Source organism: Merops nubicus, unplaced genomic scaffold, assembly GCF_000691845.1.
Source record: "Merops nubicus isolate BGI_N331 unplaced genomic scaffold, ASM69184v1 scaffold22239, whole genome shotgun sequence".
NCBI classification, from domain to species: Eukaryota; Metazoa; Chordata; class Aves; order Coraciiformes; family Meropidae; genus Merops; species Merops nubicus.
Genome location: NW_008633382.1, coordinates 1 through 17,282, shown reverse-complemented (window position 1 = coordinate 17,282; position 17,282 = coordinate 1). Strand labels below are relative to the sequence as shown.

At 41.0% G+C, this 17,282-nt stretch overlaps 1 protein-coding gene across 1 annotated transcript in view; it reads left to right on the top strand.

Annotated features, from left to right (window-relative positions):
- Positions 1-15,473, top strand: part of KALRN (kalirin, RhoGEF kinase) — a gene marked incomplete at both ends in the record, with an annotated part of 73,114 nt that extends 57,641 nt beyond the window's left edge. Inside the window, 11 exons of the mRNA XM_008948251.1 lie at positions 639-757; positions 2,023-2,089; positions 3,019-3,128; positions 4,965-5,034; positions 6,708-6,797; positions 10,273-10,365; positions 11,205-11,316; positions 13,011-13,201; positions 13,617-13,718; positions 13,925-14,067; positions 15,371-15,473. Coding sequence (XP_008946499.1) covers positions 639-757; positions 2,023-2,089; positions 3,019-3,128; positions 4,965-5,034; positions 6,708-6,797; positions 10,273-10,365; positions 11,205-11,316; positions 13,011-13,201; positions 13,617-13,718; positions 13,925-14,067; positions 15,371-15,473 — 1,200 coding nt within the window. The remainder of the gene's footprint in view (positions 1-638; positions 758-2,022; positions 2,090-3,018; positions 3,129-4,964; positions 5,035-6,707; positions 6,798-10,272; positions 10,366-11,204; positions 11,317-13,010; positions 13,202-13,616; positions 13,719-13,924; positions 14,068-15,370) is intronic.
- Positions 15,474-17,282: the final 1,809 nt, after the last annotated feature.

Below are 17,282 nucleotides of genomic sequence, written 5' to 3'. Positions count from 1 at the left end.
AGGTGAAACAGAGCAACAGAAAAGAAACAAAAATTAGACTCTCATGCTATTCCCTGGCCACAGTATTAAGGGGGTGTGCCAGAGGCAGAAACACTTAAAAGCCTTTCAGTCAACAATCCTTCAAAATTAAGCATCAAAGAAATAGGAATAAATTCCCTCACTTATACCCTCAGGATGCCTTAAATGTACTATTCGTGGTAGGGTCTCTGATTTACACAGTTACTAACCAGAGTGTGGAAAGGTATTTCCATGGCAAAAGGCCATTGCAAGTTGAGACTGTCTATACATAGCACCCTATTTTATCAGACTATTTATGAAGTTCCACACTAGGCAGCTAATTTAGATGTGAAGGAGTAAGGTAAAATTTAGACATTTGTCATCAGTACCTATCCCTAGCCAGGAGTAACAGTGAAGACTATAATAAATCTCACAGTTGGTGGGGTTTTTTAAGTTTTCTTTCTCACCTTCTCCCTTCTCACTGTAGTTCTTCTAAACCTCTTTGAATTTCTTTCTTTATGACATTGGCATCATTATCTTACTTTTGTCCCTTCTTATCCATTCAATCTCACGAATATGCTGCATTTTGCACAACAATAGGATTACAATGAATTTAAAATCTTTATTGTCACTTTTCCTAGGATAACAAGGACCTGGAACTAGATATTATTCCAGCAAGTCTTTCAGACCGGGAGGTAAAGCTCCGAGATGCAAGTCATGAAGTCAACGAAGAAAAAAGAAAGTCGGCCAGAAAGAAAGAGTATGTCCCCAAATGCTCACAGTCTGCCATGACACTAAGAGTGATACCATGATACTAACATGACCAGAACTGATTGACAGTCCTGTAACTCCATCCAGCTGCAGAGTTATTGAGATAAGTCTACAGGTGTAGAGCAGAACTTGTGACTTGTAGGCTAGAGAATTTCAGAACATACAGGATGGCTTTAATTTCATTTTCATCTGAAGCTACTTTTGGAAGGGGAAGAAGGCAAGCACTTCAATTAGACCCTGATGTCATGGAGATAATCATTGTCATGATTTCTTTCTGGCTGTACATGAAAAGTAGGATGACCAAGAAAAAAGTGAAAAGCATCTTTCTATATGTTTAGGTACTAGTTAAACTCCAATGACATCCAGAGGAGTTAACTGGATTTCAGTGACACAAGTTCACTTCAAGTTCATGTTCAAATTTCAGTGGGAGTAGAACTGAGAGAACTGGAAATACTTCATAGGAGAGTAAATAGTTGGAGAGTGCTTGTTACACTTAAATCTAAAAACAGGCTAATTTCACAGTATTTTGTCTTCATTTTTGTGTGAGAATGTTATGGAAAGAATTTGTATGTGCAATCCTTCTCAGTCCTCTGAAATTGTCACTACAGTGCATAATCTTGATAAGAAACAGTTTCTACTTTAGGGAACAGTGGTTACACTTAGTCTGCCTGTGGCACATATTCAAAACATTGGGCACTTCAACTTTGAGGTGCCCATCCTCAGGCATTACAGATGTGATTGTTGGACTTCCCAGCAGTCTGGATTTTCTCCAGTCAGATACCGAGCTGTTGAAGCCTCTTCAAAGTAGTGGTGTCTCCCAAATCCATCTGCATTGCCACTGAAGTTCAAGTTTCAGAGTGACTTACCTCTGACCTTTAGTGAAGATTCAGTTGGTGTTGGTGAAGCTCAAGTCCTTACTCCTGCGGAAACAAATTTTCTGATAATCAGTTGACTGTTAAGGATGAGCCATACACATATATAAATCACAATTCAGGGTCGCAGAAATACAATGTAGTAGAATTTTATGCAGGAAAGATATTTAGAAAATAACCCTATGAGTGACTAGAGGATGAAGTTGTATTTCATTCATAGAGCTGAAAGCTGCAAAGCATGGCAGCTGAGAGTTTAGAGTGGAAGTGCACTGGTTTATCAAGACAACAGAAGAATGTTTTGGTTTCTGTTCATTGTACAAATGCCTGTAGTGTCCAAAATTGGCATACCTGAAATGCTTTCTTTTTTTTTTTTTTTTTCTAGATTCATTATGGCTGAGCTGCTTCAGACAGAAAAAGCTTATGTCAGGGACTTACATGAATGTTTAGAGGTAAGTTGTGGCCCAGTAAGTCTCCAGTACTTTCAGGAAGGACATGTTCTCTTCTGTGGTGGTGATCTTCACTGTACCAAGAAGGCTAACATTGACAAGAGTCTGTGTGAGGATATCACCATTGGTGGCTAGCTGCAGTGCTATGTCCTGCTGGGTGGGCAGCAGAGGGATCTTGTCTCCCACTGGCAGGACCATGTCCTGTGCTCCCTGAGTTTGGATGTAAAAGTCTGCACCTCCAGAGACACCTGACTGTGCCTTTATTTACAAAGCTGCACTCACCCCTGCAGAGTGAGAGCAATGTCTTGAGATTCAGCAATATATTTGCACGTTGGCCTGAAATTTGTTAGCTTTCTTATTATTATTATTTTTATTTTATTTTTAAATCAGCGAGAATTTTCTTAAGAATTCAAATCTATTCCTTTGGATCATGTCATGCTAGAGAAAGAGCTGGATTTGCACAGTCAAATACTTTGCCTAGTTCTGTAACGTGGTGTTCCCGAATGGGACTGTGATATTCAAGGCAAAAAGCAGAATGTGTTTCAGTGAAATCTGTCAGCTTTCACATTCCTGCAGTTTGAAAGAGATTTTTATGTATCTAATGCTACTGATGTGGCAAATCCAGCTGATCTTTCAACTGTTTCTGCCTGTGGTTTTTAGACACCACCCGCTGGACAGCAAAGACAGGTGGTGTTTGGCTTTTTGTTTCTGTGCTTTTCTGTGCTTTTCTCAGACAACTTCTGAATGTCAGCACTTTGAATTTCTTTTGAGACCTTTCTGTGACACTGGAACTTTTGGGGGTTTTTGCTTGTTTGTTTAATCTCAGAGTACATATTTCCCTTGTCAGCCTGTGCTTTCGGCATTAAAACAGGGAGATCTATTCTTTCTCACTGCATTTATTCACAAAGCTAAGAATTGCTACTGTCTTCCAGACTTACCTTTGGGAAATGACAAGTGGAGTGGAAGAAATACCTGCTGGGATCCTTAATAAAGAACACATCATCTTTGGCAATATTCAGGAGATATATGACTTTCATAACAAGTAGGTTTCCCTAACAGTTCTGTTAATGTTTACTGATTAAGGAAACCAAAAGTATGTGTATACCTATACAACTGTCTGCAGTGAACACCAACAGTACAATGCACACAAGAGTGTAAACAATTTGATCCAGATTTGCAAAATAATGTTTGGTATTTTGTTTTGTGTCTTTCACAAAAATGAATTGCATCTTATTTTAAACTTTGCCTTCAGCTGGTTGACCATGTTAGTCATATTATATACCAGTACTCTGCAGTCCTATACATGCTTTCCATCTCACAGCACTAGATCTAGAAGCTTTCCTGTCAAAAATATCATCTCTTGCAAAACACCAGGGGGGAAAAGGTATGGTTGACATGAGCTGGATTAGTAAGTAGCTTGCCTGCCACTTCTTAGAGACTCTCTATATTTAATCTGTAGCTAACAATACTCTACTTTTTCAGGATAAAACCATGTATCAGAACAGCTTAGAGGGCATTGTTTCCCTAATATAATGTGGATGTAATACCAGTTACAAATTTAACATTTAGGGGTGGTGAATCCCACAAGTTCAGTCTGAATTTCAAAGTCTATCTTCAAGTTACACACCAAAACCAAAGCAATTTGGAAAACAAATCAGAAACCCCTTCCCTGTTAAAGTGCTGGGAGACTTACAGTGCTTCAGTCCAATACATGAACCATGACATACACATAAGTGTGGTCATTACATACATATAAATATGGTCCAGCAAAGGCTGCCATATACATGCTTTTGTGCAAACAGCTTCAAAACATATCAAGATAGTAGATTGAAACTACATATTACATTAAAAAAGCCTTTTAGTAGTAGATGAATCAGCTTCTAGTGCACAAGAATTGCTCCATCATACAGATAAAATCCTTTTCTCCTGTGTAAACCTCTGCTAGGATCACCCAACTGCCTTCCCACTTCACCTGTCTTTGTGGTACTATATCTTCTTTTTGGTGGCCCTGACTGATGCCATCTGATTACTCTCCTTGTTGACTTTCTGTTGCTCCCAGCTAGGGACCCCTTAACCCTCAGTCATGCCCCACAGTTCCTTGCTGCTGTCATTTCTCCTTTCTCTGACCCATCTTCCTCCAGCCTGCTGCTTATCCATAATCCTTTTCCCTCTAAAGCTAACAAAGTTAAAATAAATTGCCCTCCTGTCACCTCCACAAGTGTCTTCCACAATCTCCTCCTTTGGCTGATGATGTTAAGGCATCCCCCAGCCTGATTCAAGGCTAGGGAAACAGCAAAATGAGCTGTTTCTCCTTCTGCAGCTTCTGTTTCACACTCTTCTTTCCACACAGGCATTGTACAGGGCTCTATCTGAAAACAGAGATGTCACTCATGGTACAAGGTGTTGGCAGAGAGCTAATTACAAAATCTGTATTTTGGGAGTTTGCTACTTACCTATGAAGTATCAAGCTTATTCAAATTGTTGTCCTTTGTCCAGTGTGCCAGCTTTGGTGATGGCAAGCTGGCAGCTTGGGGCTTATCTTTTGCCCTTCCTCTGAACCACTGCACAGCAGATTTTTGAAGATTCGCAATCTGGTTCTCGAATATCACTTTGCAGTCCTGAATACACTGACACCCTGCTAGGGATTGCTACCTGAAGAGTAGAGTAGCACTTCCTTCCAGTGGAGCTGACCATGACTGTGCTCAAAAACCATAGCATACCTTGGCCAGGACATACTTCTTCCACTGGCAGGACACCTGATTAGCCTTGTAATCAAGATACAAGTATTGATCGTTAGCACTGATTAACTCATTGGTCATTCTGTTCATCCTGGGTATTTGACTGGAACTAATGACATTGGTGTCTTATTTTTTTTCAGCATTTTTCTAAAAGAACTAGAGAAATATGAACAACTGCCTGAGGACGTGGGCCACTGCTTTGTCACCTGGGTAATGAGGTTTCTTATTCTCATTGTTTATGCAAATTTATTCCTCTAGCACAGAGGGAAACAAGCTGGCAATTGGAGAGATAAGTGAGATTAGGAGCTAATCTGAAACTACAATGGCTTTGTCCTTCACCTTTCCCAGGGTGAAGGGTTCCTTCCTTTAACTCTTCTCCTGACCAGTGGTGTGAAGGCTTTGCAGAGCCTCTCTCCTTGTCCTGCAATGGCCAGCACAGCTTTTACCTTTGCTGGTTCCTCCTTAACAGGACTTCAACAAATCAAACCTGTATTTTGGGGTGACTTTCATTTCTTTATAAAGGGGCCTGGGAAGAGAGACATTTAAAACCTTAATATACCTTCCTTAGAAAATTCTAGTCATTCCATAAGACTTCTCCAAAGGTATGGACAAGATATTTTATCATCTTTTTTCTTCAGAAATTAGTCTTAAATTGCTGAGCCACTGTGCTCTCTCATTCCATTACCCAATGCCAGGATAATTTCCAACAGGACTTTGAAATCTTAATGCTAAAAGTCTTCATAGCTGTAGGAGGCTCCAGGAATTGGCTACAGTAATTTATCTGTATGAAAGCTGTTCTGTTTTCAAAATATTTACCAGGCAAGTCAGCCATCTTCATGTTTTCTCTGATGGTTTTATTCACATCTCAAAGCTGGGAATTGGTATTTTAAAAGTCGTCACTTATCAAACTAGAGCATGTTTGGATGATTTCAAATGGGCTTTTAATTTAAAACCATGGCACAAATATTGACAAAATGGGTTCAGAAATAGTGTTTACAAAAAAGAGGTTACATATTTATCAAAGGTGGATACATTTATGTATCATTCTGTGCAAAATCTTCATGGTGCTTTTAAGAGACATCATCTCAGCAATAGTACACGTTCAGAGCTGTGTGTATGGTTACCGATATAGATGCAAAGCTGCCTGCCCAATTGCATGGTCCTGTTACTTACACCTGGTATAAAAAAAATGCAATAGTAATAAAAGGAGGCCTTCCTCCTCTTCTGTTTGCCTGCCTCTCCCTGAGACACAGAGTTCAGCAATATGAAACTGCTCTAAGGCAGGAGTGCACAGATGCTTTTAATTTCCTCTTAAAAATAAATAAATTAGGAAGAGAAATGCAAAACACTTCTAGCACAACATAAAGTTTGAGCCATTAAAGTCTGAACTAAGGTAGGAAAGGCAAGTTTGGGCCAGGCATCACAAATCTGAGCCAGTCTCAAGTCAAAATTGTTGGCTTGAGCCAGTTTAAGCTAGGCAAGTCTCTTGCCCAGAGTTTCCACACTGGCTTCATCTGCAAGTAAGTGATAGAGCCAACACTTCATGACTGGGTTTTAAGACCTGCAGGCTTTTGGATATACTCTGTGTAGCATCATTAGAACTCTCAGAAATTATTTTATAGCTGGATTAAAGTTTTAGGCCTTCCCTTGGTGACACTTGTTAAAGAAAGCCTCTCACTGCTGGTATCCGGTGCACCTCATTCCCCTCCAAACTGCTCAGGTAAGGTATGAAGTGTCTATAAGTCTTCTGTTCTTAATTTGCAGTTCTTAAATTGCTTTGAAAAGTGGGGGTTTGTCACCTGAATTTATCCTGATGAGCCTTAATGACTGTGCAGGCAGAGAAATTGCTTATCTTGCTTTTCCCTTGATGTTTGTTTTCACAGGCAGATAAATTTCAGATGTATGTCACCTACTGCAAAAACAAGCCTGACTCCAGCCAGCTCATCCTGGAACATGCAGGAACTTTCTTTGATGTAAGCAGCCATTGATATTTTCCTTCAGCATGCATAGTGCAGCTGAAACACCTCCTCTTCACATCTGAGCAACGGGTGCCTTTTTCTGCTTTGGCATTTGGGTTTTTCATTCCACTGCAGATATCCCATGCTGTGAAAACTGATAGGTTGTGGTGTCTGATCTTCATCAGTGAGGCAAGTCATCATTAATGGAGACACACATTCTTATGGGAACCTTTGTGCATTTTTCAGACCCAGTTCTTTCAAAAGATCTGGTTTAGATGTAGTGTCTACTTCTGGGTTTAGTGGTAAAATGAAAAGCAGATCCCATTATATTTTATGACCCGAAATCCCTAAGTCCAAAACAAGATCCTGTCCTCCTGTTCTGCAGATTTTACCCACCCTATTAAACATTTGCTTCATCATACTAGTAGGGGACTCCATTGACTGTAATTAGACTATTTCCTTTACAAGTGCTACACCTGGTGATAAACATTTGCAGGCTCCAATCTCAGTTTTGTAGGCCGAGAAAAATCTTTAAAGTTTTTGAGAACTTTTAAACTAAACTTTCCTCTGATTTTTGGAACCTCATCCATTTTGCCACATCTGCTAGCTTATAGCTTTAATCAGTTGCCTTTCTGAAAAAGTGCCAAGACCTCTTTTCCAAAGCCCTGAAAATCTTTTTACGTATGTAACCACTCAGCAGTACCCAACCTGTGGTGTGGTTGACAGCTGACATGAATCAGTTCCTCTGGATTTGGTATGTGCCAATGGTGACAGCATTCCATTAAGCTCAACACTGAAAGATCTCACATGAGCCAGCAGAAAAGCAATGAGCCCCTTTTTCTTTTGCCTTGGTACTAAGAGTTCTGAAGGTAGAATTGAACTGAAAGGGATTTTCCAGGAGGTGGCGCTTGAGCCTGTTGAATGGTTTGTCCTGGTTGATGACTTGTGGGTGATTTGAGCCACCTTAGGGGTGTCCATCAGTGTTGTTTGCACAGGTTAAAAGTGTCTCCTCTGCTAAGCTTTTCCACTCGAGTTCAGTAGGCTGGAAACCTGCCTGATGCTTCCTAATGATGAATGTTCATGTGTCAGCATCTGCTGTTTTGCAAGGAGAGATGTTTGCCTTCCCTTGATGGGAAATGTGCTGGGCTACCCCGTGATGCCTGTACAAAAAGGGAAAGCTGGCTGTCTCCCCAAAACAATTCCCTAGGAGCCATTCAATGTGGTGCATTAGCCACAATTAGATGACTTATCTTAATTTGTCAATGTCTAGACACTTGATACAAAATCTGGGCACTTTATCACTGCTTCATGGTAAGTTCAGCAATTCTTACAGAATGAAATTGTGTTCAAGTATTCCTGTCTCCATCTTGTCCATCCAATGGCCTCTCAGTGTCCTATGCATAGGATATTTTTGGTGTTTGTCTGGGATTCTCTCCTTGCATGTAAGACTGCTTGTTGCTCCTGTTCTACAGCTCATCTGGTTTGCAACACACAACTGTCAGCATGTGGAGCCCGTCAGATAATTTCATTTCATTTATTCCAGGCCCTTGAAACACTTTTCCACCCAAGGAATAACTAAAGTTGTGTCTCATGGTGAGCAATGGTGCATTATGGTGTGAGCCAAGCTTGCTTTAAACAAGAATTAGGGCAAAGTAGAGAGCACAGAGCCCTGTGTCTAGCTTCCTTCTGAAACATGCCAGCTGCTTCAAAGCTAGCTCAGGTAGCTCCATACTTCATGTGACTTCGGGTGTATGAGAAATGTCTGTGCTACTGTGTTCTGCCCTGCACAGATCTCCACCCACTAAGTCCAGACCTCTCCAGTTGTAGTAATCCAGCCCAAGACACACTCCAGCAGGCTGCCATCTTATTCCAACACTCCAGGGACCAGAGGGAGGAGCAGCAGGGACAACATCCCTTTGCAGCAGTGCATTGGTCTGATTGCCATGTAGCAGTGCTATTGCTTCACTCCACCACCCAGCTCTGTCTCCACACACTGACCTGGCAGAGCAAGGAGTGCCCAGTGAGGAGGCATCTTGCTGGGAGCGTGCTGTGCTATTCAGAGAGCTGGGAGGGAGGAACAGTGCTAAATTCATTACTTGGATCCTACAAAAACAAGTGTACTTAGCCAGCTCCAGGAAGTTCACAGACGTGGCGTGCCTGAGGTCTTGCTGGCTCCCACAGTTACTAACTGAGTCCCAGCCATATGCTCTGCAGACACTGTCCCTGTGAGGAGCCAGCCATGACTCAGCTTCATGCAAACTCCATTGACCTCTACACAGAGCCCTGTCGCTTTTTGGATCTTGTTCATGGCACCAGAGATATGTTTTTCTAAAACAAATTTGCCTAGTCAAAAAAACACCAAATCATCCCATCTTTTGGCACATTGTGTGAAAAAATGGCTATTTTTGCATCCCAGCATAAACATTGGAGCTAAAAACATCAGTAACCTCCCCAGTACTCAGCAGAAAATCAGGCTGTATACAGAAAGAAAATCTCCGTTCTTGGCAGCTCTTCCCCCTTCATCTTCTGTAACTTCTTCCCTTCACAGCCTCAAATTTACCCTCCAGTAGCTGGAGATAAGTGCCATTCCCACTCACCATCTGCTCCCTTAGGAACTGAGGATTTTCTGATGGCCAGGAGCAAGAGGAGGCATGCCCAGGGCGTGGTTGAAACAGAAGGAATTCTAACCTGTTCTACCTCAGCAGAGAATTTGCCCCTGTAGGGCATGAGTTTCAAGTCTTTTAGATGGCTAAATATGTGCATTTAGAATTCTGTAGGATTTTCAGGAGCTCCTTCCTCCCACTGGAACCATTTGGAGGGAAGCAGCTGGGCTCTTTGCAGACCTCAGCAGGTGCCTATCTGCAATCTCTCCAGAAGTTGATGAGCACATCACACTGATGAGCACAGCCATTTTGGTTGAGATTCAGGTGACAAACCAAAAATATTCAGTGCTATAAAAGGTATCATAAAGGTATCTCTTCTGGCCCCCCAGTGCCACCTCAGAATGGCATAGGTCTGTCAGCACTGTGTCAGACATGTTACTCCCTTGTGGATATTTTAGCTACCCCAGAGCTCCCAAATGGTACTAGATGCTTATGTTTAGACAGCTAAATTACACCCTACTCATGCAATTTAATTTAATTTTGCTCCATTTTAATTGAATGTTAAGACTGTGCTTTCAGCCTTCATACTAGGAGAAACCAGCTGACGTGACAGGTAAGTTATATTTGAATTGAAGCCTGTGTATTTTACTCAACATAGGCTTAGCTTGACTTGCACAGCACCCCTGCAGTTCAAGTGGCCTTAGGGGGACTCTGCATTTAATTACCAGCCTCTCTGAACCCACAGTTATTTGCATGTGAGCTTAAAGAGAGTTAAAAAACTAAACAAATAAATGTAGAGATTCGGAGCTAAAAATAGCCTTGGGTGGTTCTGTGTGGCATGTGGTTAATAGTTATCAATGACTGACTGCTGGTTTTATCTCTTCTAGGAAATTCAGCAAAGACATGGTCTGGCCAACTCTATCTCTTCTTACTTAATCAAGCCTGTCCAGAGGATTACAAAATATCAACTCCTACTGAAGGTACTTTAGAGAGCTGCCCAAACCAGCTCATGCAGAGCAGTCTACAGGCATGAGTTAACTTATTCTTAAGGGAGCTGCTTCATCACCTGCTCATGACCTGTGAGCAGCTGCTGCTCCTGCTTCCCAGGCCTCAGTATGGCAACAAAGTGTGAAATCAGGTTGGGGCTTTTAAAGGAAAGACTAACAGAAAGAAGAAAAGAAAGAAGGAAAAAACAAAACAAAACGAACAAAACATACAACCAAACAAACAGTAAAAAACTGATCCCCTGTTTCAACCGTGGTTTGTTGGGTTTTGTTAGTCTTTTTTTTTTTTTTATTCCAAGTGGGTTTAACTCGGAAAGGGAAATTGAAGGGATGACAGAACTGTTTACTTTTCTTCTTGCTAAGTTTATGACATAATATTTTGATTAAAAGCTTCAATGACTACAGTAATGAACCATGGGCAATTTCACTGACTCTTGATTCACTGGCACTAGATTCTGTTTGGGAGCCAGCCCTGCCTGCACTGTCCTGCTCACCAGCACTATGGAGTCAGGCAGGGATCTGGATCCTGCAACCCACCTGGCACAGCAGGACTGGCTGGTGACTGCAGCATAGGCATAAGTCCCCAGAAGTCTTCTGAGTTCTCAGTGTCACTTGAGAGCATCTCTTTTTGTCTTGTTTCATAGTCATTCTCATTTCATCCACTCTATCTGTGAGCATCCATAGTGGATTTAGATGCAGTTCAGCTTTCTCCTGTCACTGTTAGTGAAGCAGTTGCATGTGCCAAGTAACACAACCAGATGTAAAGCCAGCACATTGATCAGAGTTTGCTTATGTTTTCTGCATTGTTTCTTAAGGAACTACTGACCTGCTGTGAGGAGGGCAAAGGGGAACTCAAAGATGGTCTGGAAGTGATGCTCAGTGTCCCAAAGAAGGCCAACGATGCAATGCACGTCAGCATGCTGGAAGGTAGCAGAGGGCAGGTGGCTGGGGCAGGGAGGGGCCTGCCAAGAAATGAAGCCTTCCTGTAACTTGTGAAGAAATTCAGAATGGGTTGACTGTAGCAGTACTGTTGATCATGATTTTCAAGTACTTCCTAACTCCTTTCTGATTTTTCTCCAAAAGTATCGGAAGAATAAAGCTGGCTATGAAGTTTTAGGGGTTTATTTATTTATAACTTACATGTGTGTGTATGGATTTATATATGTCTATATACACATATCTATATGTACATACATGGTGTGTTTGTGTATGTGTATATATATGGTAAAAAAATTCTTACTTAATGAAAGAAAAAGCCCTCCTGAAACAGTATCACTTTAGCTGCTGGAAGCTGTAATGACTATTGGATTAAAATATTTCTAAATACTGACTCAACATTTCAAAATACAAAGTTCTGGTTTCTTGAGTCAAACTAGCTTGTGTTTCTAAATGCTAGTATAATTATCCCAAAGATTTAAAAAAAAAATAAAAATAAAAAAAAAAATCTAATATTTCTAAAATGTAAAAATTTTGTTCTGGACACAGATGCTTTATTGTCTCTCAAATATTTGCTTGGCCTGGGAAAATCATTCCCAGTCTGGCTTGACTCAGAAGCAGGAAACAAGAAGAGTACTAAAACAGGCAAGAAAAGGAGATGGTGCCAGTAGCTAAGCAGCATATTAAGACCAGGTGACTAAAATTACAGGGGGAGAAACAACCCCAGCATAGGTAGAAACATTAGAAAGATAAGTTTAATCGTGATGTCTGGTGGAAAGCAAGGTCTCCCAAAATAATGCCTGGATAATTTGTCCCCATGAGATGACCAGCACCACATAATAATAAAGAAGCAGGGATGAGTTGGTTAGGGTAGACAAGCACTTGAGAAGTTGTCTTCTGAATAAAACATTATTCCTGAGTGTTTGGAGCAGGGACCAGGGCTGCTTGCTGCTCTCCCAGGACTATCTGGCATGAACAACAGCAGACTATGCTGGTGGAGGAGCAGTCCCCAGCTCTGAAGAGAAGTGCGACCCACAAGCTCCTGAGACAGCAGCTTGGAGGGTACCTTGTACTAGGGGCTCCCTTTTCTCTCAAGCCTCCCTGTTAAGAAGAGTCCTGTGATCCTCAGCCAGGTGAAAGTTTTTGACGTGTACCTTGGAAGATGAGAAACTTCTGCAAATCTTGTTTCAGATACCATACGAATTTGCTCTCATAGATGTAGCTCCCCCATGCCACTGCTCTGTACTCACAAGGCCCTTGGAGGTTGGGTTAGCACATTTGAAGGCATCATGGTATGATGGGGCACTTCCAGCCACTGCACATTATGTTTCTCTGAATTTGCATTGACATTCAGATGATTCCTTGCATTGCAGTTCTCTGTACAGTAACCACCACCGAAACCTTTAAAATACTTATCTTTAATTACTACTACACTCAGCAGCAGTCTCATTTAGCATATATGATGTATTTTTGTCTGGTGAAGTAATTATATCATTGCAGTGGGAAAAAAAAACCCAAAGAAAAATATTTTCACTGGGGCAATGGATGCCCATTAATGTCTCTCCAAAATATGCAGGGAAAAAACAAGAGAAAGGCCCTTTTATTACAATTTCTTACTGCTGTGGTGTTTCTAGACATTACTGGTCCCAAGAACAAATACAAGCCAATGTATTTTGTGGTTTTAGGGTTTGATGAGAACCTGGATGTCCAAGGAGAGCTGATTCTTCAGGATTCCTTCCAAGTGTGGGATCCCAAGTCTCTCATTCGGAAAGGCCGTGAGAGGCATTTGTTTCTCTTTGAAATCTCTTTGGTGTTTAGCAAAGAGATCAAAGATTCTTCAGGACACACAAAATATGTTTACAAGAACAAGTTACTGGTAGGTGTGGCTGCAAAGAAAATATTCTGGATGTGGTATTTCTTGTAGGTAGGGGTGGATTTGGGGGATGAGCTCATGCTGGGTTGGGGATCCTCATACCATCTTGAAGGGACTGGCTCTGGGCCCTTGCAGGGCTCACCCAAAAGCCTAGCTCACAGTGAGTCTGGAGAGGTTTACAACAGTGAGATGTGAAGGGTGGGTGGGAAATGCAAGGATGATCACTCAAGCCTGGATTCACTTCCTTGCCATCCCTTGCTGGTTTTCTGTTTCTTTTATCTGCATGTAGCAAAGCACAGACGAGATCTTACTCCTTTATCCATCCCTGTCACCCCACTTCTCCCTGAAAATGTAAAGTTTTGTGGGTTCATGAGATTTCATATATATATGAAATATCTCAATCTCTCCCCCACACTAGACCTCAGAACTGGGAGTGACTGAACATGTTGAAGGAGATCCCTGTAAATTTGCTTTGTGGTCTGGACGAACACCTTCTTCAGACAATAAAACAGTGCTGAAAGTAAGTCTTTTCTGCTTGTTTTCTTTGCCTTTAGAGCTGGTAGTTCATGCGTTGGTTACCAGGTACTCCAGCAGCTAAAACAATACAGCAGAGAGGAGAAGCAGTTAGTCATGTATTTCCATCAGCCAGCCACAATTCTGCTACATATGAGGCAACACACTGGGAATATGATAAAGTGTCTGTCTTTCTGCCTTGTGGAACTTTAGGCATCCAGTATTGAAACAAAACAGGAATGGATCAAAAATATCCGGGAAGTCATTCAAGAAAGGATTATCCATCTGAAAGGAGCTCTGAAAGAGCCCATTCAGCTCCCCAAGACACCAGCAAAGCAGAGAAACAACAGTAGAAGGTAACCTCAGTCATTCCATACAACATGAAATCATTCACATTTGCTCAACCAACAGCAGTGTAGTGTTTGTGGGCTTCTTACTGGGTTCACTTTTTCTCACCATAGTCAAAAGCAGTTTTCATCATCTGTTCTTTTTATATGTTGTCTTGGCAAAAGTAGCTTGAAAGCTTTTTTTATGATATACATAAAAAGGTGTCTCATATCTTAGTACTCCAAAGTATTAGAAATGAAAAGTAAATTTTTTTCAGATTCCAAGGTTGTGTTTCCCAAATTAGAATGTACTTCTTCACTATTAACAGATTTTTTTGTCCCCAATTGACAATGAAAATCTCAGCTGTTCATGACAATATAGTGGGAATGACAAATGGAGAATGCATGTTTTTTCATCAAACACAAACTCATTGTGGACTGTGAATACTGATTTTTTTTTTTTTTATCAACCTCTCTGAATCCTGGATTAGAAATTATAGAAAATTACCTGTTCGTTTGCTGTCATACTGGCATTCCAAAAGCCAGTGATAATTTGAGCATCTCCATTTCCTCATTAAGTTTTATCACTCTCTTACTTCAGGCTGTATTATAGAGGCATCCAAAGCATGAGTAGCCAAAGTCATCCACGAGACCTATAGCAAGGCAAAGATCCAGCTATTTCTTCCTGAGGACATGAACCAATACAAAAGTTTTCTAGTACAGAAAGGGGTTATTAATTTTTTTTGCTTGGTCTTTAAATATGTATTTTGTAATATTTGAGTGTTTATTTAGGAGAACTATATCTGTGCAACAAAAAGGGAAGAAAATACCTACTCAGAGAAGTAGACTTGTAGAGCTCTATACTGTCTTTCTGGTTGTTCAGACATAATTTTTATGGCTTAGTATTAAATTCCTGAAGGTGTGGCTACTGTGAGACAAGAGAAATACCCTTTCCTTCAGTGTCATGTGTAGCCTGGGCTGAATGGATTTGGTTAAGGCAGAAATCTAACTGAAGGAAAATTCCTGCCTGACACCATCATTACAGAAGTTTTTCAAAACACCACAGTCTCCTAGGCTGTAAATATGCAGACAATGGCCATCCTGTTTCCAGCAACAAACCTTATGGCTATGGGCTAATCCCAACCCTATGGCTGAAGTTGACATCATTTTAAATTGCAAGCTACATGGCAACATGGATTGCATCAGTGAGGTAATTTTACACGAAGGCAGCCCTGCCACACTGACTCAGCACTTGCCCAATCCACCTACAAAGTTGTGCATATTCCAAGGTGGTGTGTTACATAAGCATAGTTTCCCTGTTATTCTTTTGCAGAGATGGAGTAGATGATGCAGACAGTCAAGGAGATGGCAGCAGTCAACCTGACACCATTTCCATTGCATCCAGGACCTCACAAAACACAGTGGACAGCGATAAGGTAGGACTGAGATGTGAAAATACACTGCAGCTAATCACCTCCAGAAAAAATGTAAGTGAAGAGCAGAATAGGGGGGCAAAATAAAACAGTCTGTCTTAGAGTGAGTGAGTCAAACTGAGTGAGTCAAAACTTGTATTCCTCTGTGCTAGGCTATTAAAATCCAGGCTGTTTCTAGGTGCTCATCAGTACTGCTCTTTTACATGATAACATCTCTGTTGCTGCAGCTTCTTTGTGGTTAATACACAGAGGCTGAGTTGGCTCTGAAGAAACATAACCCAGAGCAGCCTTTTCTTCCCTAACAGAATCTGCCCTATGGGAACCAGCTTCTGAAGCAGCAAACAGTTGGTTATGTTCTGTATTTGCCCTCTGAGCTAAAATCAGTAGTTTGTCAGAAGGAATACAGGTGCTTACACACCAATTAATACAGCAAAATTGGGATCCTGGCTGGTATCTTGAAAGCCTGGGAGACCTACCCTTTCCAGAGACTGTGATTCTGGACCCCTTTCCTCGCAGACATATGGTGGAACATATGGATGGCCCTGAGACAAGCTAGATTCTGTTGGAATGCTGCACTGTCTGCACATACGTACTTGTCACTTCAGTTATCAGACAATCTGAGGCAAATTTGCAGCTCCACTAGGATGCCTGACTTGAATTTGTCACCCTGATACCTCCAGCTGTGGTCTTCAGTTGAATTAGTAGTTGATGGTAGAAGTAAATATTCTGTGAGTAATAATTTCCCTTGGCTATGCTGATGGGGTTTGTCACATCCACTGAGAGAATGTCCATATTCTCATCCTCTGTTATTTTGAAATCATGTGTAACTTGCAAAAGCATGAATGCTGCAGTATCATTATGGGTTTATCTGTTTGTCAAGACTCTGACTTTAACTATGCTGCCACTTACAGAAGGTAGAGGGGTGTCTTCACAAAATCAGAGTTCAAACTGATGGTTGTAAGGTTCACTACAGATGTTTTTTTGAAAGCTAAACTCAGAAATAGGAATTAATTGCAAATAAATTACCTTTTTTAAGACCACTGGTTGTAATTATCTCCAAAGCATATTCTCATGCTTTTTCTTTTTTGACCAATAATGTGCATTAGAAAAGTATTAATCCTCACAATCCAAAGGCCACTGTAATGTATGCAAATACTTTGCCTGATGTCAAAGAAGTGTTTCCTTATGTCTTCAGCCCATGTGGACGTGCCCTGCTTTGCCGTGTTTTTCACTTTCATCATTCCTGAGAAGGCTCTGACTCAGTAGAGTACTTGAGCTCATGTTTAATTTTAAGCATTCGCATAAGCTTTGCACATTTGTTCCAAGCCTATTGACTCAGTTGCATGAATTATAGTAGACAGGCAAGATCTAGGTAAACATATAGCTAAGATGCTTCACCTTGCATGCTGTAGCTGCATACGAGATCTGTAATGGCAACAGCACAGGAAACTACTGAGCTGATACCCTGTGAAAGACAGCCCATCGTGGAAACAGCTGGCTTAAGGATGCAGGACTGGAAAGGCTTATAGGAATTTCTATCCAAAAACTTGTGTGAATTGAATGGTGAATGTTTATGAGGTAAATTGAGCACCAGATGTTACAGGGAAAAAATTGTTACTAGAGAAAGGGCTGTGTCAGGGTTTTTACATTTTTAAGAAGAGTAGGTTCACTTGCTGACTTCAGGCTGTGTGTTCAGGTGTCACAGACATATAATTAATAGAAATAAATTCCAGTGTACAGCTAAAGCTTAAATATACTTGCACGTGCTTTGTTGAAACTGAAAAAACAGTGTATCATCCTTAGTTAGAGAGA